This window comes from Nannospalax galili, unplaced genomic scaffold, assembly GCF_000622305.1.
Source record: "Nannospalax galili isolate Female #2095 unplaced genomic scaffold, S.galili_v1.0 scaffold1659, whole genome shotgun sequence".
NCBI lineage: Eukaryota > Metazoa > Chordata > Mammalia > Rodentia > Spalacidae > Nannospalax > Nannospalax galili.
This window is the reverse complement of record NW_008342925.1, coordinates 509185-537168: the sequence shown is the minus strand read 5'-3', so window position 1 is coordinate 537168 and position 27984 is coordinate 509185. Positions and strand designations below refer to the sequence as shown.

At 55.8% G+C, this 27984-nt stretch overlaps 1 protein-coding gene across 13 annotated transcripts in view; it reads right to left on the bottom strand.

The window, feature by feature from the left end:
- Nrxn2 (neurexin 2) overlaps positions 1-27984 on the bottom strand; it is a 115788-nt gene that overhangs the window by 16419 nt on the left and 71385 nt on the right. For 6 of the 13 annotated variants that reach the window (XM_017799601.1, XM_008838921.2, XM_008838925.2 and 3 more), the window contains 9 exons: positions 27811-27837; positions 26409-26537; positions 25327-25711; positions 24587-24777; positions 22993-23166; positions 22493-22612; positions 10956-11137; positions 6284-6455; positions 2394-2483 (listed from right to left, as the gene is read on the bottom strand). In XM_017799601.1, the coding sequence (XP_017655090.1) occupies positions 2394-2483; positions 6284-6455; positions 10956-11137; positions 22493-22612; positions 22993-23166; positions 24587-24777; positions 25327-25711; positions 26409-26537; positions 27811-27837 (1470 nt within the window). Of the gene's footprint in view, positions 1-2393; positions 2484-6283; positions 6456-10955; positions 11138-17977; positions 18234-22492; positions 22613-22992; positions 23167-24586; positions 24778-25326; positions 25712-26408; positions 26538-27810; positions 27838-27984 lie in introns of those variants that run through there. The other 7 variants (XM_008838927.1, XM_008838920.2, XM_008838918.2 and 4 more) reach the window with 6 other exon arrangements.

Genomic DNA, 27984 nt, shown 5'->3' with positions numbered 1-27984 from the left:
AACGTTAAAGGGACCTTGCTTCACTCACTGACAGCCAAAATAACCGCTCCAGCTCCAATGTGGCCCCGCACTCAGTGTTACACTTCAGAAGGGCCCTAAGTGGGGCCTGGCTGCTCGCTTTGGTTTTAGTGGATCTGGGGGTCGGTTTAACCCTCTGAGTTTGTTGTTTTGGTTTGGTTTTTTTAGAAAAGATATTTATTATGTTTAAGTTTAGATTTAATTTTGTTTTTGGTGTTATTGGGGAGGGGGCAGATGGATTACTACTTTGCCCCCTTATCCCCGGGACCTTCAGCTGCTGGCTCTGAGGGGTTTTAAGACCTGGCTTAGCCCTTGTTAGCCTCTGGTTAGTGCCTCGTTAGAGATCTGGTTTAGAGTTAGGTGCCTATGAGCCCTGCCCCCCAAACCTGGGCTGAGACAGTCCAACATGTGAAACTCGCACTCTTTGGAAACATGGGCTCTCTGGGAACCCCCCCCAAAAAGTCTGTCTGACCAATGATAGGCCACTAGTGTGTCTCCTCAGCCCCCTTGCCCAGTCTCTCCTCCTTTAGCACCCTCCTACTTCTGGTTTAGGTAAAGACAGCCTCTCCAACAGCCATGTTTCTGTATTCATGGCAGAGCCCATCCAACAGAGGCAGGGGACTGTGGCTGGTGGCAGGCCTGAGCTAAGCCCCAGAGAACCACCGTGTCCAAGTCTTTTCCCATACATAAGAGTTATAAGAAAAATAAAGGACGGACCTAGTGGTCAAATGAGTTCACAATTAAAAGGTTCCTTTCTCCAAAGCCTTCTCAGAGCCCTTAAGAAACTAATGTATACACGTGTGTCTCCAGAGAGGAACAGTATTCAGCATGCCCCGGACCCATTAGACCACAGATCTCCTCACTGGGAAACATCCAGCCTGTGGAACTGCTTCTAGGGACACGTTTTGGAACTAGAAAATGGAGCTATTCTAAAATTATTTACTGGGCACCTACTATATGCTAGGGACTGACAAGACGTCCCTCTAAGACACCCGTCCTGTTCTAGACTTTGCCCCTCCTCTTTCATCTCGTCCTGCGCTGGGCGGAGCGAGGCAAGGGTATGTACTGGCCCAAAGGTCACGCTGCTCTCTGAGAATCCCAATCTGCCATTTTCTAGAACGGTAAATATAGGCATGAAGAGATGTGGACACCACTGGTGAAGGACAAAGGTGCTCTTCCCTTGTCTGGACCCCAAGTCCTCCTGTCCCCCTAACAGCTTTCCCGACGTAACCCCTCCTACCCCGGGGTGGGGGGGTCACATGTTGTCCCAGCCTCAGCCCAGGCTGTTCCCTTGACCTCTCTGATTCTGGGAGGGGGAGGTGGGTACTAGAAAGGATGCCACAGCCTCTGTGGCCCGTACCCCCACCTGCCATGAACTCCTCAAAGGGTTAAAGTTCGCCCCGCTGGAGAGAGCAGCTCAGTGTGGCTGGGGCCTGTAGGTTTTAGTGATGTCCGTTACAGTCCCTTTAACTTTTTGTTGTGTATTTATCACATCTGGTTATCAGCGTGTTTAGGCCCCATGGGTGCTGGGGCTGGACGTTACATTGGGGGATTTTATTGGGGAAAGCCCCAGTGGATATTTAAAGCACAGTTATCAGCTGGTTAAGTGGGGGTTTAACAGTTCTGCTCCCCCCTAGAGTTTAGCCTTAAAGGTACAGAGCTCGCCCCTCCTCCAATGGGAATGAGATGGCTTTGTCCTTGGCCCCCGACTTCCCCTGGTGACAAGCCTTCTCCCTCTCATCCAGCAGCACATCCCCTGCCACATAAGGGCCTCTGAGGCACACACTCTATCTTCCTCATCAGCCCACCTAGCAGAAATCCCTAAGGGACCACTGCCCTCCTTATCTCCCTTAGTCTCCTGGAGAACAACGCCTTGGGGGTCTTTCCAGTAGGATCTGAGACCCCGGCTCTTCCTTTCCCCTCAGATGGCTCTTCTGAGCCCTCCTTCACTGGATCAGCCCTTCATGTTCAGCACTCCCAAACTTATCCTTCCTACCCCTTGGCCCTTTACAAAGCCCCTGAGGTGGATTTTTCCAAAGGGACCCAACCTGTGTGTTCACTTTCTACCTGCTGTGTCCTCACTCAGCAAGAGTTCAGGAATTTCCATTTTCAGGGGTCTCAGGGATTACCCTAGGAGGACCCCAGGTTTTCTCTCCTAGAAAAATTCCAGTACCACCGCCAAACCACCTCCCTGAAACACACAGACTTTGACTGCATTTTGGGGGAAGGGAGCATCCTGCCCGGACAAGTGTCCCTCTACTTAGGACTGGGCATGTCGAAGGCATGGAGGGGGGAAGAGAGAGCTCTGCACCTTTAAGATAGTGTTTTTAAAGTTAGTTAGTTAATTAATTAATTAATTAATTCTGGTTAATTACCTTTGTCGAGCAGCCACTCATCTACTACTCGACCAAGCCGGTAGGGGATTCTCTGTCTAGCAATCGCCAGGCGCTCGTTATCAAAGTTTCCTTGGAAAAGTTTAGAAAGACAGTAGGTTTCTCAGGTAGCGTAGTTCAAAGGAGTTAGAAAAGTAATTATGCATTTCTCAGGAGACCCAGAGTAAGCAGCCACATCCAACAGAAAGAGGGAGAGGGGGAAGGAGGTGAGAACAGAAGCGTGAGTCCCTCTTCCCAGGGGCCCCCTCCCTAGGCTCCATCCAGAGCCCACCCCACCCTTGGGGGGAGGGTGAGAGTAGCCCAAAGAAGAGGGAAAAAGAAGAAAAGCAAAGGAGGAATATAAAGAAAAAACGCAGCTGGAAGGTCAAAGGTCAGAGGTTAAACAGGTTTATCTAGTCAAGCTGTTGAGGTTGAGGCCCACTTCCTTCACCATCCCAAAGAGGGGTGGTGGGGTGGGGATGGGGCATTTAGCAAGTTTAAGTTAGGGGGGGCCCAGCTGGTTACTGCGTTTAGAGGGTGGTTTAGAAGTGGAGGGGTGCGTTAGGCGGGGTTTATGCGGCATTTAAGGGGATCACCCGGCACACTCATTTAACAGTGAGATTTAAATCACTTCTTCAAGTCATTGTCAACTCCCTTTACCTTCCATGCTCAACTCTCAGCTGCACCATCACCAGTTCCACTTCCCTCCACATCGCGTGCCCACCACACCCTTCCACCTTATCCTGGGCTCCCTCACCTGGACCACCTCACAGTTCTCCCTAAAAGCTGCATCTGTAGGCTCACCTGGTCCTGGCTCCCTCTATACCTGACTCCACTACTGAGGAGGGCTGGGGATGCCACAGGGGAGGGGGCAAAAGTAGCATGGACAAAATGGGAGGGGGGTGTTTAAACTCCCTCCTACCCTTACTTGTTTGCCCAGAGACCAGGGCCTGGACCCGCCTGTGTACACCTCCCATGAACCTCCAGGAACACCTCCATGAACACATACCTGTGTTCACGTATGCATGGATGGGACTGCTAGGTGCTTATGAGGCCACAAGACTCTGCCTTCCTGACAGACTCTGAACCTCAAAGCTCATGCCTGTTGTGGGAACTGGAGCCTCCACCCAGATCTCCCTTCTCTCCATAGCTCCCATCTCCTCTCCTGCAGGCACCAGGCCTCCTCTGCCCCCTGCTGTCTTTGCCTTGCTCTCTTCTCCATCCCAGCTCTGCTTCTAGATACCCAGCCAGGTTCTGTACCTTTCAGCCCTTAGAACCCAGCTTGGCTCCACTCCTCTCCCTCATCCAAAGGTGCTACCAGCCCCTCAGTCCTCCTTCAGACTCCATCCCCCAGTGAATCCCACCCCTCTTCTCCATCCTTGGCTGCCCATCTGGATACCACCTGTTCTTCCTCCACTCCCAAGCTCAAGTTCCTGAAACAAGGAAGCCAGGCATTGGTTTCAAATCCTGTGCCCTGGCCAAATTAATCTCTGTAGCTCTCAGTTTTGTGTTCGGTCAACTGTGAACAAGAGACCCACTCTAGAGGGATGACTAGACTATTGTACTATATTTCAATCTGTATGTATTCAGAAAAAGTGTCCACAGTGACAAATGACAATGGCAGTTGTCAACTTGATGCCAGCTATGTCACACCTCCATCATCTCACTTAGGTAGGACCACATGAAAACCTTAACTCTCTCTCTCCTCTCTCCCTCCCTCATTCTCATTATCTTTGTGTGTGTGTGTGTGTGTGTGTGTGTGTGTGTGTGTGTGTGTGTTACATAGGGGAACATGCCCACCTACGTGGAAAGGATCTTGTCATTTGTCATTATGCCTTCAGTGTCTCTCCATGAACTGAACCCCCTCTGCTACAGTGGATAGGGAAGCTGCCCACGGTTCAGGGCATGCTGGGGGCTAGGGCATTCCCTCCTGTCTACACTAAATAGATGCACTACCTAGAGAGCCAGACCTGGGGCTACCCATACGTGTTGCCCAGGAGCATATACACCTATGCTCACATGGGCATGCAGGATGCCCCTTTACCCCCTGCCTTCCCTACTGATTCAGAAAGGCTAAATGGCTTGTTCCAGATCACACAGTTTGTCGGTAGGAGGCCGAGGATTAAATCCCAGTTCTGCAAAGTTGGAATCCGCCAGATGTGTCTCTATGTTCTTTAGGAGTCACAAGTGGGGGTCCACACCCACTATTGCTATGGTCCACTGCTGTTGCTCAGGCATCTCCCTCACAAAGTACACAAGCAGCAACCAAGCCCTCAGGTTACCCAGATTCACAGGCAAGGGGCACCACAAAGCCCTTCCCTATACCTAGCTAGGGTTCTGGTAGAGGACAGCAGTCATCACCCCTCCCACCTGGCCTCTGGTCAGCTGAGATAAAAGTCTGGGCATAAGTCTTGGCTGGGCATGGTGACCCTCTCCTGCCCTATCCAGCACAGGCCGATGTTGTCATTACTACAAATACTGTCCTGGGCCTGAGACAGAGTGAACTCTGATGTCCCAGGGTAGTCACCCCCCTACAGTCCCCGCTGCCAAAATCTGCTGGTGGCAAGGGACTGGGGCAGGCGGTTGGTTGGGCGGAACACCAACAGACAGTGTGGAAGAGCTGGTGTGCTGACTCCAGACACGACCAGGCTTTGGTGTAGACTAACATCTATCTGCAGAGCTGCTTTCTCATGTTTCCTTCTGACTTTCTGAGGTCTAGGGTCATCTGTGTGTCCGGTTGATCTGAAGTTATGTCAGCCTGTTTATTGTGTGGAGCTCTTATCTCAGGGGCTTCCCAGAAATGTTTGGCTGCAAGGTGCATGACAGTGAAACCTGTACTTTTTTTTCCCTGAGGGTTTGAAGGTTGTCCTGCCTGTGCTCCTCTTGGGCAGCCTCTGCCTGCACTCAGCTGTTGCTCTGGTTGGGGTGGAGAGAGGATGGAGAGGTGGGGGGTAGTCACAGGTGACCTCATGCTCCTCTGTTGGAACCTGTGTGACAAGCATCATCACCAGCCTGCATCCACCAGCTCTGTCTACCTCTTCTGTCCCTGGCTGAGTCTGTGTCAGTGTCTCCACATCTCCTTCTGCATCAATCCTGGAGCTGCCTCCATCTCTGCAGATGTCTCAGTGACTATTTCCAGATTCTCCACCACTCCTCTGGTTTCCTCTCACCCGGAGGCACCCTCCTGAGCTTCCCCTGTGCACCTCAGACCTCAACTTGTCCTTGACCACCACAACTGCACCCTTTGGAACCGAGGCACCCACATCCCTCTCATCTCTGGGTCCCCAGGCCAAGCCCAAGCTCTGGTACCTGGCAGGTTGTGTGTGAAGGTTGTTGAAAGCATTTGACTCTCCTTGAGACTCTCCCTCCCTTTCACCATGCCCCTTACTCCTTGAGACACGGGGGTCCCTTCTCTCTGGGTCTTGGAGGGTATTTCTCCTGTATCTACAAAGGCTAATATGGGTCCTTGACTCTGGTTCCTTGGCTGGTTCTGGTTTTAGGAACAGCCCTGCCTCCCGCCAACGTGTTTTATTTGACTTCTGGACCATCTATCCTAGGTCATTTCCACCTTGCCCCTCCTTTCTGAATTCATCCCTTCTTCAGTGGCGTCGGACTTCCTAGTTCTCCCGTCTCCTCCTCTCTCCCCATCCCCAAACTGGATCCTGGCCTTACACCCTCCTCCACCAGACTTTTAGCCACACCCACACCCTGATCCATCCCTCCTTTTCAGTAGCCACGCCTCCCGCAGTCAGCCGCTTCCACTCAGCCACGCCCCACAGCGCTCCAATCACAGGCGGCCAGCTCTGGCTAGGAGCAGTCCTACCAGATGCCACCAGGCCCCATCCTGCCACACCCTGTCCCAGCTGCACCTCCTGCAGGCCTGTGCCACCTACCTGCCGGGTACCGCTCGTTGACCGGCCAGCTGTCCACCTGTAGGGTGGCGTTGCCGCCGCTGCGAGTAAAGCGCACCACGTGGTATTTGCCGTCGCTCACAATAGCATTGGGCTCGTCGATGGTAATGTCGTCCGTGCCCACATTAAAAATCACCCCAACAGTGCCCTGGTCCTGCGGACAGGGAGGTGGAGGTCAGCAACGAGGAACTCATTCCTATGGAACGCCACCGGGGTCCCCCTGGCTCTGCAGCCTTTTACAGGTTTTATAAGGCACCTCTCCAGGCCTCACCCACCCAAAGAGGTGGGCATCTTTGCCGCCTATGTATGCAGGCTAGGGAGTGCCCTGAGGCTCAGAGGTTGAGGATGGCCACTGTAGGCTGTAGAGCCACCACCTGGTCTCTCTTGCCTTGAGGTCCATCTAGAATATTGCATAAATGGTTACAGAGTACACATATGCTTTGCAAGGGCCCCAGAGTCCATGTGGGGATGACTGCAACCAGACTGGGTCTTGAAGGTGGAGGTCCACGGCCTCAAAGGACAGCCTGACCCCCCTACCCCAGCCTCATTCCACCTTCTAGTTCTGCACAGCCTCTCAAGCCTGACCTCTGCAGCTGGAGGGGTGACCTCTTGAAGTTTAGAGGTGATAGGAAAGGGAAGAGACAAGGATTGTGGAACACCATCAGACTTACTGAGGACCTTGGGGTGTTGGTTATGAAAAGTAGGGGAATAGGGAAGGACAGGCCGAAGGCAGGTAAGGACTAAGGCCTGCAGCCTTTTGGGGCTCAGGCCCAAGGGGGACCCTGGAGAAGCACCTGGGATCCAGCCCAGAGTTTGGTCAATGGTGCTAGAGTGAGAGGATGGCTTTGCTGAGACCCCAAAACATACATTGTATCCCCCCTGGGGAAGCTCAGAGTGCCACATTTTATCTAGGAAGCAACAGAAGGCGGGGGAAGCTCACTACTCACAAGAGGGGACCCCAGGGTTTGAATCCCAACAGATCCGACTCAAAGCCAATGCTTTTGCTCTCGTACTTTGACCACTAGTCTAAAGAGACACTCATTCAAAGAGCTGAGGCGGGCAGGGCCCATGAGAGCCATGGAGGCCATCAGGCCTTCAACACCAGGGCATCTCATCAACCCTGCAGAAGGTCCACTGAACCCTGAGCCAGCCTCTGTGCCATTCCCCTGCACTTCCCAGCCACCACCATGAACATGGCCCTCCTCCCACACAGGACAGACAGAAGGCCCCCTTGGGGCCCCTGGGTCACTCTCGGACCCAGTCCAACATAGAAACACTGACAGACTTCCAGTCTAGCCTGGGCGAGAGGAATCCTTTGGTTGTCATCTACAACTAAAGAGAGCTGAAAGTCCTGGTGGCCCTGGGGATGAGGCATGGAGGGTTCATAAACAGGGCCAGGGTTGAGGAGAAGGACAGAGTTGACAAACAGGTATGCAGCTGTGGGTCCCGTGGCTATCTGTTCCCCACTAGTTTTGTTTTTGTTTCTGGTCTTTTTGAGACAGGGTCTCCCTGTTGCCCCAGCTGGCCTGGAATTCACTATATAGACAAGATCTGCCTGCCTGTCACTGCTGAGTGCTGGAATTAAAGGCATGTGCCACCACGCCGGGCCCCTGTTCCCCACTTGTGAGGTACAGTTCTCCCCCTTCCAGAGCCTGGACAAGAACACACATTTGCATGTGTACACACCATCATGGGTTACACCTCCGAGGGGGTAAAACAAGGAAACTGAGGCCATCCTTACCTAACAAAGAGTATTAGCAAGCCCCACCCATGCACCCACAAACTGACAACACCCCCAGGGAGATGTGCTCATCATCAGCTCCCCACACATGTTGAGGGAACAGCCGAGCCTCCTGGTTACTATTGTTAGTAATAATACCACCCGGAATAGTATCAACCCCTTGCACATCTCTGAAGGTTTCTCCCCCTCATGAGGCTCCGCCCCGGCACTGACAATGGTCAAGGGCATGGGCAGAGGCAGTCTAGGAGCTGGGTGGGCAGAGGACTAGCCAGGAGACCTGGAAGGTAGGACACCTGGGTTTCCAAGGAGGCAGCCAAGCTTGGAGCTGTGCACTCCGGGGGAGAGGCAGCTCCCCAGAGCCGCTCCTGATGTGAAGTCAGTTGTCACTTCTGTTAAAGTCATTAATTCCTAATTCCCCAATTACCTCATTAGGCGGCGGTGGGGAGAACGCGGCCGCTCCTACAGCAAATAATTATGGGAGTCAAAATTAATTTGGCAAAGTGGAGCGACGCTTTATTAGAAACGTCAAATTGCTTTTCTCTTATTTTGCTGCCGCCTCCCCACTCTCTGAGAACTGCTAACGATGCTGTGGTGGGAGCCGATGTGTCACTGGGGGAGGAGGGGGCTTGGGGGCTGCCCCCAAAGGGCTATAAGCCCATCTGGTACCTAACTCCCCCTCAGTGCTGGTCTCTCTCGCGGGGCCCCACCCTTGCCAGACTTCCCCCTACCCTCTCTAGCACCCAGACTTTGCTCCTCTACAGCCTGGCACCAGGGAGAGCTTGAGGGAGGAAAACAGAGCCTCCCTTCTCCCAGCACAGGACCTCCTATCTTCCCCCTAACCCTGCAAGCTCAGAGCTGCACGGCACACATACAATGCCCAGGTGGTTGGTCACAGGTGACCAGGACACTGAATTCTCCTTACATCCTGGCTGAGGAGCACACAGTAAAGGCTCCCTGCCCTCTCTCTGTGCCACACACCTGGGGACACTGAAGCTCAGAGAGCAAGAAGGGGAAGGGCTGGGATTCAGACCCATACCATCTACTCCAAAGCCATGTACGGCCTTGCAGGGTATAAAGAGGAACAGCCATGAAGGACATGAGAAATGTGGTCACACCCAACCACACACAGGTGACTGGAGCCACAGCAAACAGCGCTCCCTGGGGAAACGAAAATGCAGAGCCCCCCACTCTGCCAGAGGCCACTGGTGGCAGGCCCTCTCTCCATCTCCCCCATTCACAGCCATCTTTCTTGACATAACAGTCACACACCCGCTCCACACTGCTGTCCACAGAGCACCATCTCTCTCCACACGCTGCCACACAGCCTCTGTCTCCCTGGAGCTCAGAACTTGCAGGCTCTTCCCTAGTCCTGGTCCCTGTCTCACTGCCTACACATTCCTCTATGCCCTTTCCCTACTGGGATGCCTGTCACTTGCCACTGCCACCCAGCCCTGCTCTCTGCCCACAGGATGCCTTCCCTGGCTTCCTTCCATCACACCTTGGTTGTTGAAGGGGTACAGGTCTTCGATCTAAAGAGCTGTTGTGTGGGAGGGGCAAGGAGCCCTGTCCCCACCCAGATGCGAGGGTCAGGGTCCACTTAGCTCTCCCTGCCGGTTTCTCTCCCCTCCAACTCTCCCCCCTCAAAATCCAGGCTCTCACCCAGACCTTTCCAAATGGCACTCAAGAGCCTGGACAGCCTGCTCCACCCTCACAGCTAGGGGCCCTTCAGGGTCAGGATGTGGGATGCATGCAGCAAAGCGAAGCAGAAAGGAGCCCAGTACAGAGGTGGAGGCTGAGGTCAGAGGCCAGAAGTTCAGACTGGAGAAGGGTGGGAGATACCTAAGCCCAGAAATGAAACCTGGCAAGGCTGGAGGTCACAGGGAAGAGAGTGAGGCAGACCATAAGTCACAAGGAAGAGTGTAGGACAGAGCCAGCAGTCACAGGGAAGGGGGTGGGGAAGGGCCAGAGGTCAGAGGGAAAGCCTTGGGGCAGACCAGAGGTCACCAGAAAGGGTGTGGGGCAGGCCAGAGATCACAAGGAAGGGAATGGGACAGATCAGAGGTCACAGGGAAGGGACTAGGACAGATCAGAGGTCACAGAGAAGGGAATAGGACAGATTAGAGGTCACAGGGATGGGGGTGGGACAGACCAGAGGTCACAGGGAAGGGGATGGGACAGACCAAAGGTTACAGGGAAGCTGGGGCAGGGCATGAAAGGCAAAGAGCCAGGAAGGATAAAGGGTATACTACCTACACACTAGAATTAGCCAGGTGAGTTCAGGACTTGTAGAAGGCCCAGAAAGAAGCATTAGAAAGGAACAGGGTTAAGAAAGGGAACCTGACAGGGATTGGATGGGTACCTGGGGGCAGGGCCTACAGACGGGCAGACTGGAGTGGGATCGGAGGTCAGAGTGGGGATTGGTGCTCAGGCAGGACATCAGTGAGGATCGAGCTTGCCCATAGTCTGTAGACAAGGCCCGGTCAAAGTCTGCTGGGAGGGTGAAAGTCATAGAAAGAGGGCAGAGCAGAATAAAGATGGGGGTTGAAGTTTAGACAGAGGGAAAGGTGGGTGCTGTTGGACGGGGAGGTGTGAAAAGAGGGGGCAAGGATAGGTTAGGACACAGTGACCTGCTCTGGGTGCCCTACAAGTGAGCAGGCAACAGCCCAGGGACACTGTGAAGGTGCAGACAGTAGACTGGCTGCCCGTGGAGGCCCTAGCCGGCCGGAAGACTCAGATGGTCTACAACTCAAATGGGTGGCTCTTGAGTCACCAGGAGAGGACAGATCTCAGAGGAACTTCTGAGAGGAGAGATGAGGGGGCTCTTGAGTACACCTTGGTGAGGGACGAACAATGAGGACCCAGGAGGTTTGGAGTCAGGACGGCAGGGTCTCAGGGCTGGGCCTGGGTCCTTACAATGTGCAGCTGTAGGTAGTCCCCAAGGCCGGAGGCACTGTCCACTCGCACCAGCACGGCACTCCGCTGGTGGGTGCTGAAGCCCACGGCCAGTCGGTCCATCCTCGTGCTGGGTCGGTCATTAGGGGGCCAGGTGTAGGTGATGAGTGCTCCCCCTTTCCCAAAGATGTATGTAGTCCCAGCTGCAGAGAAGGAAAACGAGAGGGAGAAATGTTAATGGGTCCTTGGGGTTGGTTGGGAGCAGGGCCTGAGGTCAGCAGGGTTAGGGAGCAGCTGAATGCTGCCCACAGCAACCACCAGCTCTGTAAGCCCAGGGAAAAGCTGGCAGGTGGGTGCCCCGGTGAGAGTTTGTGCATGCACACAGACAGATGTACCTGCCTCATGAAGAATTCCAGCTCCAATTACATCAAAACAGAGGTAATACAGCAACCCAGAGAGTGTGCCCAGAGAGAGGCTGCCAGGAGACCCAGACAGCAAGAGTGTCCTAAGCAGGAAGGGCAAGAGGGCTTGGAGGGGGGCGCTGCTTCTAACCATCTCAGCTTCTCCTAAGGATCACAGATTCAAGGTATGTGCTGCTTTGGGGCCAGAGCTGAGCAGCAAAGGCAAGAAGCCCTGAGTGGTGGTGGGAAGATGAACAGGGCTGTGGGCAGCTGTGACTCATGGCTCATCTCTGGCACCACGCCAATGCCTGCCCCATAGTCCCCTTCCAGCCCTCTGGGGCCCCTCTTGGTTTGTCCAGGGCTCCTTGCTTCCATCCTGAGGCAAGGGTACCTGGGTGCCAAAGCTGGGAGGCCTGGAACCCTGCCCAGAAAGGAGGAGACAGACATGGGGAGGAGGGGGAGGGTTTGACAGCCAGAGGAGGAAGGAGGCAGAAAGACAGATGGACAGAGAAGGACAGAGAGGGACGTAGGTATTAGAAGCAGAGAGTGGGAGCCTGAGATGTAGACTCCCTCTCCCAGCCCTCCCCCACCCCACCCTCTCTCCTCTTCGCCATCCGGCTGCTGGGGGCGGGTGTGAGGTCCCTAACGATCTCAGCACCAAAATAAACCCCATTAGTCGCCATGTTCCCTCCTGCGGCTGACTGAGCTCCCTGGGGGTGGAGGTGGGGGGGGGGGACTGGTCACCCAGTTTCCGGGAAGGGAGTCTTGTCTGGGGAGGCATGGAGGACTAGGGCTTTGGGGCCTGTAGGAGAAAGGGGAAAGGAAGAGAACAATCTTGCATTCTTTAAAGACATACATGGAGCAGATGAGATTCATAAAATGTTTAATTAAATCATTAGCCACTAACAACTCCTCTCAAGGCACTTCTTAGGGGGAGAGGGGTTCAAGTGAAGACTTAGTCAGATTGAAAGAGTTACAAATGGGACCTGAGGGCAAAAGCCTGGAGCTGCAGAAACACAATGGTAGAGAGCTATGGTCTGGGAGCAGCAGGGACCTGGGGGTCTCACCCAGAGCCCCCTTGTAGTCTGGGCAGTCTGATAGAGAAGGGGGCTCTGTTCCAGAGAATTCCAGGCCCCCACAGAAGAGAGGGAGGCACCCACCAAGGGTGGGAGGTTTGGAAAGGGAGGGAAAGCTGTTGTCTGGGTCTCAGATGTAGTGGGGCCTACAGGGAGTTAGAGCTGAGCAAACCAGTGTTCCCCTTCTGCTGCCCAGAGCACTTGCTGTATGTCTTCCACCTCCCAGACAGGCCCAGTGTAAAAAGGGACCACAGGGGCATGACACACAGGGAAAACCGCCTGAATGTCTAAGACTGACATCTCCATGGGAGCCGGAGAAGCACCCCCAGTAGACAGAGGGAACCGCTGCAGGTGCAGGTGTCTTTCTACCTCAGGAGGAGGCAGTGAGGAAGGCTGAACCTTCAGGACTGGCTTCAAGTTTAGGGTGCAGAGCTGGCTCCTGAGAGGGGTACACAATGAACCCCACTTCTACCCAGTGCAAGTTACCTGCCTGGAAAGGGCAGGGCCTGGAGGCCAGAACCAAGCGGCTGTGCCTTAGCTGTGCAGTCTCTCCACCACTTCCCAACACTGCAGCACTCCGGAAAATCGGCTGTTTCCATGGCAACCATAATACCCAGGGCCCTCCCTCTCCCCTCCACTGACAAGATTGCACGTCGAATTTGGGGGGTGGGGAGGACAGGGGGAGCAGAGATGTTGACCTCCCTCCACACACTCAGCCTCTTCACCCCTGGGCCCCGGGCCTCCCAGGAAGAGGTGGATTTTACTGGGCTCCTTGGTTCACCAGGGAAGGAAACCCCATCTACCTGGAGTCTGCCCCCCCAATCTTCCAGGTCTAGGTTGATGAAGGCCCTTCCTCTTCACCACCACCCCCGCCAAGCCCCCCCACCCCCGCACCGCTGGATCCCAGACAGCCTTCTCATCACCATGGACAGCGCCCTGCCTGTGCCCAGGGCAGGAGGAGTGGTAGGCCTGATGCCTACTTGGGCAGGGATGCAGGAGGAATCAGAGATGCATGCCCACAACCCAAGTCCCAGGCCTTCCAAGCAGACACATCTCCAAGTGACTGCACACCGAGACCCCCACACCCACGCACGGGCGGCCACACACAAAAGCCCAGCGTGAAGAAGTAGACCCCACGATTGGAGACCCGGCAGTCAGGAAAACATGGCGGTAAACGCACAAAGACAGGCTCTCCGCGGGCGGCCAAGGGCAGGGGCCCGCGAGGTGCGGGCTGGGCGGCCGCGCCCCAGTCTCCCCACTCGCCAACCCCGGCCTCCTCCAGGATTTATGGTCCAGCTGTTCTCACACTGCATCCAGTTTATTGTGCTGGGCGGACCTGTTAAAGCCTAAGGGCTTTTATTACGCTGTGGGGGGACCCGGGTGGAGAGACACTTCTTGGGCAGAAGAGGGTAAGGATGAATGGTTTATTGGGCTGGGGCGGCAGTAATTACCCTGGGGAGACATTTATCTCCCCAGCACCTCGCTCCCGCGCGCGGGCGCAGAGGGCTCGGCTAGGGAGGAGGTCTGAGGAGGAGAAGGCGGGGCCTCCGTCAGGTCCCGCCCCTCGGGCCGGGCTCCGGCAGTGCCTCCTGCTGCTGTTCAACCCTCCCAGCTGTCCTCTGCCCTGCCCCTGGACAAATCCAGAAAGCCACCGCAGCCTTGGTACCCAGGACAGCACTCCACATCTAGAACTCCTGACAGAATCCAAAAGTTCTGCAGAGACAAAGGGGCCTAAAGCAAGACCCCGGGGCTGCCCAAGGTTAGTGTTGACCGGTTGTTCTTGACTTCCTAAGAAATAGGAGCTGAACTGTGCATAGCATGTCCACCAGTCCCACAACCCCGCAGCCCAAGGCAAGGCACAAGATGCCCACAAGGCCTAAGGTTGGCACCCTCTGCCCACAGCCAATGCAGTCTCACCAATGCCTCCTAGACCCAGAAATTCACAGATCCAAGAAAACACTCCAAATGATCACCCCACCCCTGCCACACCTGTTTTCTAGAGGAAAAAAAAAAATCAACCATTAACAATGGTTAGGGAACCAGATTCACAACATAGTCATTCCAGGGGAAAAATCACCGGTGTAGTCCTGCCCCGGGGCTGAAACACCTGCGGATGCTCTGCCTGCTTCCCAGCAGAATCAGAAGCTATGACAGAAGTCTTATGGGAACTCTAGAATGGTCAGAAAATGAAGTTCCTGCACAATCCAGAAAAGCCTAGTGCTTACTGCCAACACCGGATCTTCCCAGGAAGACCTCCACAGCCATGGAATGGGGCTTCTGCACACACCCAGACCCCTGAGCTCACCTCTCTCTTCATCTGGAAATCCAAAAGGCATCTCAACTCTTCATCCCATTCCTGGCCATACACTACCCAGTCTCAAATCCAAGTTAACAGACCCATCTACAGAATCAAAATGCATGCTGGCCCACTTCATCCACTAGAAGAATAAATCCAGAAGCCTTGCAGCAACTGACTCAGAACTGGACTGGGATTGAGCCCTCTCCCTTTGCTGGATCCTGAAGGAGCCAGAGATGAAGACTGGGAACTGGGAACTCCTTAAGGACCCTGAAACTGAACTGGGGGAGGCGGGGTCAACCACCAGGAGGGTTGTTGAGGTCCCAGGTGTGCTGCTCACCCCTTGCCCCACAGTGATATCAGGTGGAGGGGTGTCGCTGGTGTTTGACAGGTGGGGAGGGACATTATGTAATGGGGGATGGGAGAGGAAGTGGGGAAACAGAGGGAGGGAGAAAAGGCCAAGCAGACACTCTGGGGAACAGAGGAGCAGGTGTCAATGAAGAGAGTTGCCCTCACACTAGTGAGCCTTCCAGCTGGAGGAAGCCTGGTCTGCCTCCAGCCCACACAGGAGTCCCAGGGGAAGCTGAATCTCTCATCTCTCCCTAAGTTAAGAGGAGAAGAGGTGGGTCAGCCATGACAGGTGGCCTCTTCCTTCCTTAGCCCCTTCCTTCCTCCCACTATCTCAACCTTCACAGGTTCCCCTGCCCCACCTCAGATTCTTCCATCAGTGTCCCATGCGGCCCTCCAGCTCCTCCTCTATTACCCTCCACCCTGGGTGGTAGTCACTGGCCCTCTTTCTCCTCTGCCCAAGTGGAGGGCAGCCACCCCTGAGCAATGGTGATTCCACAGCTCCTTCAGCGCCCCCACCTCTGTCAGCCTGTGTCCCTGTAGCATTGGGGGCCATGACAAGAACCTTCTGAGAGATCTAGAATTGTACAGGGATAAATCATTCTGTGCCATCCTGGAGAGCCTGGATCCTGGCTCTCTCCCTCTGCCTGGCTCCAGCTCCTTGACTGTGGGCACTCCGGGTCCTGAGCCCTCCTCCCTACTGCCCATCATCCCTGGGCCAGCACCTCTCTCCTTTGCAATCCTCTGTCGTTTCCATACCCTTCACGCGGCAAGGCTCCCCTCCAGTGCACCTGGCCCCCTTTCCATCTCTCTCTTTATGCCTTGACTCTTTGTCCAGAAAGACCATGGCTTCTCTGAGAGTCTTTGGGAGAGAGGCAGTGGGCTTGGGGGTGGTGAAGGTTGGAGGAAGAGGACAGTGAGGAGGGCCGGGGGGTGAGGAGGGCCAAAAAGAAAGGTCCTGAGGAGGCAGAAAGAGTTGAGATAAGGAGCAAAGTGTGGATCAAGGAAGTGGAAGAAGAGAAACTGGAGCACAGGGATGGCAGCTGGGACTGAGATTAGGCAGGGAAACCAGGGGAAGGCAAAAGGGACTGCTCCTGGGGCACACTAATGAAGTAGCGGGGGCGGGAGGACAGAGAAAAGTGAAGAACCAGAAAGGAACGGAAAGACCAGATATGACATGGGACATAAGATCAGGAAGTAAGGATGGGCAGACACCAAACAATCATGGGAAAGCAAACAGTGCAGAAACAGGAGGCACTGAGGGGCATGGATGGGCAGTGATAACACTGCAGGCATAGAAGATGATGGAGGAAAACACAGAACTGAACATGAGGGGTGATGACAGATGTGAGGATGATGGCGGTCCAAGAATGGGCTGTAAGTGCAGAAACAGGAGGCCGTACTGTACAGAGGGGAGACTGATAAAGGCACCATGAGGAGAGGCGGCAGGAGTCAGGAGCAAAGGTGACAGGAACCTGGAGGATCAGAGAGTCCAGAGGAGAGGTGACAGGCGGAGGTGGAGGGTGAGGAGGGAGGGCACAGAGATGGATGTGATGGTGATGAGGGTCCAGAGACGGGAGGTGATGTAGGGCTGAGAAGGGAACCCAAGATCAAAGATGATGAGGCGTGAAGACGTACAGAGATAGAGGTACAGAGATGACAGGTGACAGATGTAACAGAAAAAAAGACAGCGATGGAGGTGATGGGGGAACCTACTTGAAAGACAAGGTGATGGGCACTGGGGTTAGAGAAGGGACGCTGCAATAGGAGTCCATGGGGTGGTCTCTGGGATGGGAGGCCACTGAGGCTCTAAGATGGACTGGGAAAGAGGAACTGAGACCACAAGTGATGGAACTGTGTGGAATGAGAACGAATGTGAAGAGGGGCAGGTGTGGCAGGAAATGGGGCACACAGCGTGGAAGTTGTGGGGGTACAGTGATGGGCACACAGATTATGGGAGACAGAGACAGGAGATGACAGGTACAGAGTGGGAAGAGATGGCCTCCTGAGAATCACAGGGGGTCTCAGATATGAAGGGATGAAGGGACTGCAGGGAGACAGGGTGGAAATGGGAAGATGGGGTCTGTCTGAGAAGCAGGGGGCAGGGCTTGGAGACAGCAGGTATGAGGGACTGGAAGTGAGTGGAGAGAGACAGAACCGACACAGGGGAGGTGATGGGGTGTCTGGGAACAAGGTGATGGGGTGTCTGGGAACAAGAGGAAATGGGGTTCCAGAAGTGAGATGCTAAGGGTCAGGGGTAGAAGCAGAGCAGAGAGGAGGAGGTTGGGGGGGTACCAAAGATACAAGGTACAAGGAGGGCAGACTGATGGGGCAACGGACTAAGGGGGTGGTTTGAAGAAAGGTGCTGAAAAGTCAGTTAATGGGGAGAGGGGAGGTTGCCAGATGGCAGAGGTGAAAACAGGCAGCTATGAAGTGACAGATGGGACAGAGGTGGGAGGAAGGGAGGTGACAGACCAGCCATGGGAAGGTGAGGGTGAGGCAGAGGTGGAGGTAAAACAGACAGAGAGATGATGGGGCCTGGAAGTGATGGGGGGGAGAAAGGCAGGGAGGCGGCACAGGAAGGATGAAAGGACAGACCGAGAGGCAGAGGGGCTACAGGAAGAGGAAGGCTCTACAAGCAGACACACAGAGAGAGGTGAAGGTGAGGCTAGGAAGCCAAGTGAATAGACAGCGGGGGTGAGGGCGAGCCTGGGGGAATGGAGGGATGGAGGTGAGGGTGGGGCTGACATGGTGGGAACAGGAGATGGGAGGTGAAGGGGCTCCTCCGCAAAGCCGAGGGGTCCTGTCCAGCTCCGCGCGCGTGCACGGCTGGGGTGAGGCCCCACGGGGGACCCCGGGGCCTAGGCGGGTGCACCCCAAAGCCCCCCCCAGCCAGTCAGCCTGCGTCTCGGCACCACTTACCGTGCCCGCCGCGGGTGAGGAAGGGCATGCGGTTGATGGCGATGGGCACTGTGCCGTGCTTGCTGTGGAAGTGGTGGACGTGGTGGGTGGTGCTGAGGCTGGACGAGACCCGGGCCCCCTCGGCCGCCCCCAGAACTAGCAGCAGCAACAGCAGCAGCGGCGGCAGCGGCGGCGGCGGCGGCGGCGGAGGCAGGGGCCCGGCCAGGGAGGGGGGGCGGCGCGGGCACCCCCCCTGCCCACTCCCCCCGGGGGGCATCTCGGCCCGGGGGCGGCCCCCTCACAGCCCCATGGCCGGGGGCGGGGGCGCGGGGCTGCGCGGCCCCGCGAAGCCCCCCTCCGGCTGCGAGCTCCGGGAGGGGGGGTAGGGCTGAAGCGAAGGCAAAGCAGAGCCGGAGCTTCAGTCCTGAGCCCAGGAAATCAAGTGGATCCCGCCGGGGAATCCCGGGTCCGCGGAGCGGCGAGGCCAAGGTCCGGAGCGCCAGGGTCCATGGCGGGCAGTCTAGGGGTCTCCCCGCATGCCGACGGGGCCCGGCGGGCGCAGAGGACCGTCAGCGGCCCGCAGGAGGGGGCATGGTGCCGGGCGGAGCGGGGCGGCGGAGCGGGGGCCGGCCGGGGAGGGGAGCAGGAGGGGGGGGCAGGGCGGAGGGACCCGAGCGGCTCCCGATCTGCGGGCGGCGCTGGGCAGCTCCGCTGCGTGGCACCTGGCTAGCCGGCTCCGCGCTCGCCTCTCCTCGGCGCGCACCCCGCCCCTCCCCCCCGCACCGGGAGCGCGCTTTCCACCATCAGCACCACCACCACCCCTCCTCCGAGAGAAGGGGCCCTGCTGAATAATTGAACAGGACTGAGGCTAGCGGGAGAGGCCTTCTCTCTTCCTCCTCCTTTCCACCCTCCCCCACCTGGACGAGCTTCAGTAGTGCTTGCTGGTCCAGTACACAGAGATGTGACCACAGCCCTCTTCAACACCCCTCAGAACACACGTGCACACTAGGTTGTGGACCTACTTGGGTATGGAAACACCCACGCGTCCATACAGGCACCAGTGTGCTGAGAGGCACACAGCTCAGACACATCTGTGCATGCTTGCGGTCATAGACACTGGCACACCAAATGTTTGCAGAGGCATACACAGACACACTGCACACACACATACGTGTTTGGCTACAGGTAACATACACTTCCCAACTCCCCTGATGCTCACCCTCCAAAAACAGTCATCCATAACCACAGAAACAATGTATTCAGAGCCAGAAAGGCACTACACACACACACACACACACACACACACAGACTCCTCCCCACACAGACTCCTCCCCACCTGCCTGCAGAGGGTACTTGTCCACCCCTATACAAGGTCTTCCCCCATTCTTCCAACCCTCCCTCCACACTCCTACCCCTCCCCTAGCTTCAGCCTCTAATCCCCCAGGGTTCTCCAGGACCTTTGTCCAATAGAACAAAATCTTCCAGGGCCATTTACCTCAGCTGAAAAAACCATCTCTCTTTTAGGGTACCCCCTTACACTGGGACCTGCTCTCCAAACTTTAGAGGCCTTTGGGAAGTATTTGTTATGGCCCCAGAGATAAGGGCAGATAAAATCCTTTCCCCTCATCTGGTTGTGGCCCTGGCCCTCATACCCACACCAACCTGCTTGGACAGGGGCAAGGGTGCAGTGCAGGAAGAGGCAAGAGGGTAGAGGAGGGAAATAAAGCAATGTGGGGACCCCGAATTGAGGACAGGTGGGTAGAGAGGGGGAAAAGAAGGCAGGTGAATGAAGAGAGAAGAGGAGGCGAGAGTGGCTCCGGCTTCTCCAGTCAGGATTCCATATTGGTGCAAAACTGTCCTGGTGAGGCCCAGAGTGCTGTCCCAGCTCCTGGGTGAAGTCAAGACCCAGACCAAGCCAGGTGTGGAGGCTTATGTCTATAATCCCAACACAGGAGGCAGAAAAAATCGCCACCAGTTCCAGTCTAGGCTACACATTGTGACCCTGTTTCTGAAACAGGGAAAGGAAAAAAGAAAAAGAAAAAGACCCAAGACAGCCTTCCCTGCTGCAGCCAGGTGACAAGGGCAGGTATTCCCAACCCCCCCCCACACACACACACACAAAACACACACCACACCCTTCAAAGGTAGAGCAGGGATCCTTGGATGCAACCAAGGGGAGGCATCAGGTGGTCCACGGCCCCACGAGGGAGGAGGGACAGTATTCTGGGACTCCAAGAGGCCCTGTTCATCTGCCCTCTCTCCCAGCCTTGTACCCCCACCCCCCCGGCTCTGCCACAGCTCCTACCAGGCAGAAAATTTATGGCCCCAGAGGGAGGAGTCAGTGGCGGTGGTGGTGAAAGGAGAGGAAGGGAAACCGCCTAGAGGCCAATCAATATCTGTGAGAGGGAACTGGAGAAAGTTGGAGGGATTGATGCTGGGGAGTGGGGAGACACAGAAGGTAAAAAAGAAAGTGAGAGAAGGAGGTATGCAAGAGATCAATAAAGGATGTGAAGATGAGGAGGGGGCCGGAAAGCAGCCATGGTGAGGGACGGCCACCTGGGCGAGGCACCAGCCCCAGGGCACTGGCGTGGAAGTGGCCCTCCTATGGACTGCTCCTCTGGCTCCTTTTATGCTCCTTTCCCCCCCATTCTCTCCACTTGCCTCTCCCTCTGATCTGTTCTCTCCTAGTCTCTCTCTCAGAGCCTTGGAGGAACAGAGCTCTCCCCGCACGTGGAGGTTCCCATGGCACACAGATGGAGAAACTGAGGTGAAGAAAAGAAAGAAGCTTCCCTGAAGCACAGGCCTCTCTTCCTCCTCCTCTCTCCCCATCCAGACGGCTCCGAATACCCTCAGAGGGCAGCTCTGCCCTACCGCCTTGCCCCCCCCAGCCTCTCTCCTGGTTTCTGTTTGACCGTGTCACCTGTAGAGGGTTCCAAGAAGACCAGACATGAGAAACAAAGAATCCCAGAGGAAATGCCTATGGCTTGAAGCAAAGACCCCCATCCCAGTTTCCCACCCTGTCCTTACAGTGGGGGGATCGCAGACATACCCCAGCCAGCACTGGCTCCTGGAGAGGAACAGAGCTGAGCCCTGCGCAGGCTCCAGGTCACACCCACCTTGTCTTTAGCTGCACAGCTTTGCTTGGGCTATGCCACCAGACACACAGACCAGTGCTTGGAAATGACGGCACTCCCCAAGATGAGATGGGCTCCCCAGCCCCAACTGTCCTTCCCTTCCACCAGAGAACTTGCTCATCCCACCCTTGCTCAAAGGTGGAGCAATTCCCTATACCACACACACACACACACACACACACACACACACACACACACCATCTCTAGATGCTTTGGGTCCACCATGTGAGAGGAAAGCCATGAACACGGGCAGCCACACTTCTTGGTCCAGATTCTCTACATCCTGGACAAGAAAACCCCACCATGGACACCACCACCATCCCTGGATCTCTAGGAGCATTAGGAGTAACCACCACAGTCAGAGGACCCCCAGATTCTAGCAGAGCTCCACCACTGACCCCATGACTAGAGGCTTGATGAAGGCAGGCTTTGTAGGTGACACCCACTGGTAGTGGGGAGGGTTTCGATTAACAGGTATGTACAGAGCCAAGTGAAGCACGGAGCAGGGCTGAAAAGGCCCTGGGCTGACTGGCTGAGAACCAGGAAGCTACTAACGAAGAGGGAATGGACATTTTTACCAAGGAAAACCCAAGAGCCAGCCAAGAGCCCCAATCCCTGGAACAGGCAGGTTTCCCAGGAATGACATTCAGGGCAGCTACCAGATGGCACAGATCTGGAGGAGTTGTGCACACAGGGCCTGGACTGAGGTCTCACCCAGAACTGTTGTAACTCCCTCTAGAGGTCTACAGGCACCTGCAGACTCACTTCCGCATCGTGTTCATAAAGTAGACAATCTGTCCTGTGTATGTCAGGGTGTGTGTCTGTGTGTCTCTGTGTGTGTCAGGGGTATGTCTTTTCTGCATGTAATTCCACCCACCCCCATCCCCATCAGACAGAAATGCCGAGTCCTCCCACAGAGTTGAAGACTTGCCTCCATATCCCCACCATACCTCCTATGCCTGACCCAGCTGCCCTCCTCTGCCAAGCTGCTGGCCTCTAACCACTTGGGACTAGAAAGTGCTGCTGATTCTGCTCTCCTTGGGGAGGGTCCTCAACAGTATGCAAACTGGCAGGGTAAAGAACCAAAAAGGACACTAGAGAATGACCTTGTGGCTCCAGGGGACAACCTGCAGCTGGGATTCTTTCGGGGAGGGGATGGGGGAAAAGAGAGAACAGCAGGGCCCATGTCCAGGGAATTCAGCTGGCCTACCAGCTCTAAACCAGGTGAGGCCACCTGTCAGTAGAGACACAGGCAGCAGTGAGGGGCAGCTGCTGCTGCAGCCTCCAAGGTGAGGGGGCAGAAGAAGCAAAGAGCATCCAGGGTACCCTCCCTCCTCCCTGGCTTCCCTGTGGCTGAGAACAGGGATGAGGACACACGGGGCCCAGCCCTGAGGCCACTCACGGTCATTGCAGACAGGGCCCCCATAGGAAGTCATGGTACAGTCACAGGTAAAGCCATCCCACTGCTGCAGGCAGACACCCTGGTTGGCACAGGACTCTTCGGTGCAGGTGGTACTGGGGCCTGGAAAGGGCAGGAGGAACGAACACCGGGGATTCAGCCATGTCCCCTCCCTCCCTCCCTCAGGGGTTGCAGAAGTGTCACGGCCAGACAGAGAGGTTCTGTCCTCCTTGATCCACCAGGCTGAAGGGTCTAGATGCTGAACAGGGGGGCTAGGGAGGATGGCAGGGGAGGAGGAGCTTAAGAACTGCTAGGCTTGGCCTTGAACTGTGATAAGGGGCCAGGGAGGGAGGCAAATGGTCCTTCCCTCACCTGTCTCCCTTGTCCCAGAGGTCTAGGGACAGATTCTTACAAGCCTTGAGGAGGAGGCCCCTTTGCTGAGCACAGGTGACCTGCCCTTGTAAGCCCCAGGGCCACACCTAACCACTCCAGCCTACACTTACCATCGCAGCCCCTCTCCACCTGCCCGATGCGGTGCAGGGCGTCAGCGATGAGGTCTGGGAGGCGCCCGTTGAGATCCACAGAGGCCAGGCAGCCCTGAAAGCCATCCCGGGAAGCCACCAGCTTGGGAAGGTTGCTGAACATGTTCTTGCTCAGGCCTCCGATGTACAACTCCCCTGCAAAGAGAATGGGGTCAACACCCTGGCATTCCGATCCCTAGTCCCTTCCCAGGACACTGGCATCCCATCATCTGGTCCACCCAGCCCTCTGAAAGGCTCTTGGTATTCCTCACAGATACAGTGACCTGCAGATTCACCACCACCATCACCATCTCTTCCTCCTCCTTTCACTTTGCCATCTGCCTGCTCCCCTCCCAGAGAAACCCAGATGCCTGGGGAAGTGGGGGGGTGGGGGGACAGCTGGAGGAACCTGCTCCATGCTCTCTCCCACACATTTGATTCCAGTTCCGGCCTGTAATCAGGGCCTTTCATGGATGCACAGCTCCACATCCCCTCCACCCCCCTGTCCCTCCTTCCCAAAGACTCTAGTTCCCAGAACCCCTGGGTGCTTCTCCCAACTCAGCAGCTTTCTGGCCCCCTAAGTCCTAAGCTTGCTCCCTTCTCCCGACAATTGGGGCTCTAGAAAGAAGTCTTCCTCAGGGATGCCTAACAATGCATGTGGAGTCCCACTCTCCTACAGAGGAAGCCCTGGCCAATGTTTAGCAGAGCTTCAGCGGACAGCCTGGTTAATCTGCAGCCCTGGCCAGAGGGGTCCATTGCTTCCAAAGACTAGTCCACAGGTTCACGGCCACTTCCAATTCTCTGTCACACATCGCCCTCTCCTGGAAGCAGGGAGAATTTGCCGTGCTCTGTTGTGCAAGCTGGTGGGTCTGGGAACTGGGGGTGGGGGAAATTCACTAGTCTCTGAGGTCCTTCCCCAAGTTTTAACAGTTTGGGTTACATGACACACACCGGGCATGTGGGGGTTAGGGCTGCTGTAAGGAGGGCATGTGTAAGGAGGTAGTGTGAACCCCAGCTGGGTCTGGAGCAGCTGCAGAATCTCCTGTTCCAATGCCTGGTCTGTCTTCTCCCCCCACTTCCTTCTCCTCTCCTCCTCCCCACCACCCATTCTGGGAGCTGGCGGTGACCGCTTCAGTGACTCCTACAGACTCACTGGGGAAGGTGGGACTCTGGCAGGACCCAGAGCAAGCCCAGTTAAGGCCAAGATACAGGATTTGGGGACCCCAGATGCTGTTCCCTGTTCTCTTTCCAGACCTCCAGCAAATCGGGTTTCTTAAACTCAGGGGTTCAGGAAGTTCTTAAAAGGCCTGTGCTACCTATTCCCAGCTCTAGAATCAAATCACCCAGCACCCCTTGAGATATTCTGACCCAGTGCTACATCTGGGATAGCCTCACAAGACAGCCAAGTGGGGCACAGATGGTGACTGTCAGCTGGACATAGTATAGGACAGGAAAGAAAGAGACAGGGTGGGGGAAGGGAAGCAGAAGCATCCTGGACCTTCTTGAAGGAGGGGATGACCTTGCTGGGGTAGGGGAGCTGGGCTAGGGCCAGCCTTCTCCAGAGGCCCCACCCCACCTTTGAGATCCAGGTTTCGGGCGCCATTCGAGTGCTGTGTGACAGTGCGGGAGTCGATCTTGAGAGTGTGCACATTGCCCGGGTCTCTGGACACCACCACGTTGTGCCATTGATTGTCATTGACGGGTTTGTCTGAGTTCCCCTTCATCAAGGATGGGCCATTCCCCAGGTCAAACACGTAGTGAATGTACCTGCCCAGTGGAGGGAGGAGACACTAGATCAGGGTGCTGAATGCTGAGAAGGTGGGTGAGGATGACCTACTGTTGGTAGGGGAACTAGAGGCCTGGGAGGAAGGGATGGAGGAGACCCCATAGGAAAAAACCAAACCAATGGCAAGAAGGCTGTGGCATGAAGTCCTGTCACAGGGAGGACATGGAGGGAGACCCACTGAAGTGCTCACTCTTTGGACTCAGAAGAGGACCTGGCAGAGGGGGAGTTTGGGTGATGTGGAGTTCCCCTGAAAGCAGACTAAGCTGCTGGAGCGAGGTGGGATCTTCCAGGGCAAGGGCGAGGTTGGGCTGACTTCTGCCATAGAAAGGACAGTGGACAGAGAAGGGATTTAACTGGGAACCCTGGAAAGGTAGCAGCAGGGAAGTCAGCTGCCTGGAAGTTTCTTCTCCATCTAGGCTGAGGAGGGAGCCTCTCAGCTGATGGCCGGGGACCTGAGGTCTGGAAGGTGTATCTGGGTCAGCAAGGGATGGGGCCACTTCATGACATCACCCCAATGCCCGGCCCCTCACCCCTTGACCAGCTCGATGACAATGAAGTCATTGCCGTTGCCCGAGTTGAACAGCAGAAGCCCATCGGGGGCCGTGGTCTTGAACTGGAAGAAAAGATGCATGGAAGCGTAGGCTTGGAGTGTAGCCAGCGCCAGGTAGCTGCTGCGACTCTTAAAGGTGACCGGGTCGGCCACAATGGCACGCAGACCAAAGCGAGCATTAAGTTCGCAATAGGTGATGTCCCCATCCTTGCACTGGTCCATGTAGGGCTGGCCATTGAACACCAGCCCGCTCAGGTGCCCAATGAAGTTGGAGGGCACCACAGAGATGAATCGCCGCTCTGTCATGATGCCTGTCTCAATGTTGTGGAACTCCAGCCTCGTGTGGGCTCCTGCCATCTGTCCTGCTTGGGATGGAAGATCAAGATGAGGGGGTTAGCTAAGAGCACAGACCAGGGAATCATTTCTGGGGTGGGGCCTTGGGTTCCCAGCAACATCGTCTCAACTGGAGGGAGACCACTAAAAGCAACATCTGTAGGACTCCGTGGCCAGTGCTAGCACTGTTCCGGGAGTAGCTGAAGGACTCAGTCGAGGGACAACAGGCTTCCAAGGAGATGTTGCCCAAGGGGAGATGAAATGTCCCCTAAGGGGCCTAAACCCGATAGTACTAGTTGCCCTATGGACAGCAACCCAGGCAGAGGTGAGCAAGAACCAAGCAGCAGTCGCTACCCTGACCACCTACCCTCCACAGTCACATTGTCCACTGACCACCTACCCTCCACAGTCACGTTGTCCCCTGACCACCTACCCTCCACAGTCACGTTGTCCCCTGACCACCTCCCCTCCACAGTCACGTTATCCACTGACCCCCTCCCCTCCACAGTCACGTTGTCCCCTGACCACCTACCCTCCACAGTCACGTTATCCACTGACCCCCTCCCCTCCACAGTCACGTTGTCCACTGACCACCTACCCTGCACAGTCACGTTGTCCCTGACCACCTACCCTCCACAGTCACGTTGTCCACTGACCACCTACCCTCCACAGTCACGTTGTCCCCTGACCACCTACCCTCCACAGTCACGTTGTCCCCTGACCACCTACCCTCCACAGTCACGTTGTCCACTGACAGCTGCAGGCTCTTGCCACGCCGTACCACCCTCACCGTGTGCCACTCGTTGTCGTTAAGCTTGTACCCCGCAAAGAGCGTCTCGGGACCTTTACCTGCAGCACCAAGGGGGGAGTGAGGACCGACATGCTATGAATATGTGCACTGGTGGCTGCCTCACCTCACACCTGGAGCACATGTATGGAGTGCTTTTACACCCAGGGTCACAAGCCTGATCTGCACAAGTCTTGTCAATCTGTTTGACTGTGGAGGATGCCAACATGAATCTCCACACCTGCAACCAACTCACTTCCCTGGTCATCTAAAGACATGCACTGTGTGGCACCCCCAACACCACAATACCCCAAAGGAAAGGGTACCCATAACTTCGCCCTCCACGACCCTCCACCTCCACCGTCCATCTTAAAACCCAGCTCAGACCCAACATGGCCTTTCTGTATACTCCTGTTTAATTCTACACCCCAGGGCTATAACCACCTACACAGCACATAAAGAACAGGCACAATCACAGGAATGTTCTGGGTCTTGGAAATTATGACCATTTATTTATTCAAGAGTGGGATTGTCAGCAAACATACTCTGTCAGACATTGCTGGGCTTTGCAGCACTGACAAACCCTGAGCGCCTTAGTGCTCACCCAGCTCGGGGCTGAGGATACTGCATTAAAGGGCCTCTGGTGTGTGCACACATCATGCCACACCCACATGAAACAAGGGGACTAACCACACAATACCTCTACTTGTGCCTTCCGAGCTCGAATGCTCCTCTGGGTGACCTGACCACAAGGCACATCTTACAGAAACTGTAAAACTGAGTAGCCAGCCCAGCGACAGAGGCCCTGACCTGTCTACATCGGCTTCTGATCCCTGATAGCCCTTACTGACATCCCTGAATGAGCCAGGGTTTGGCGATAAGAAGGAATAGACACTGAGGCTCTGGGCAAGCCATCGCCCGCCCTCATCATCCTTCCCATAGGCCTTGTCTTCCCCCTTGTGGCCACTGCTGGAGGTGCAGCATTATGTCTCCTGGCCCGGAGTTCTGTCCCGCAGATTGGGTTGGTGGTTCCTGCAGCAAGTGCCACCTAACCCCAGATTTCCTCCTCCTCCCCACCCTCCTGCTGACTTGGGCAACAAGGTCTCCTGGTCTTTCCTTCCTCAGAATCCAGTAAGCATCCTGACTAACTCTCCCTGGCTGTTTCTATCCAGCCCTCCATAACCCGCCCCTTCCCCATGCCAGCTCCCCTCCCCACACCCACTGCCCAAGTCCCTAGCAAGTCAGTAATGAAGGCTTCTCTTCCCCCTCCCTCCCTCCCTCTCTCCCAGTGTCCAGCCTTCTGGACCCCTTGGGTCTCTGCAGAAGAAGAGGGAAGCCACTTACTGGGTGCGCAGCCGACGCGCAGGCAGTCTGGGGGGGCCATGGGGCGGGCAGAGGGGGAGGGGAGACAAAAAGGCAGAACAAGTTTTTTTGTTTTTTTTTTTTTTTACATCCTTCACAGGCAGGGGAATTTGCAGGGGGGGGGTGCCCCCCCGGCGCCCCCTCCGGGGGCACGGC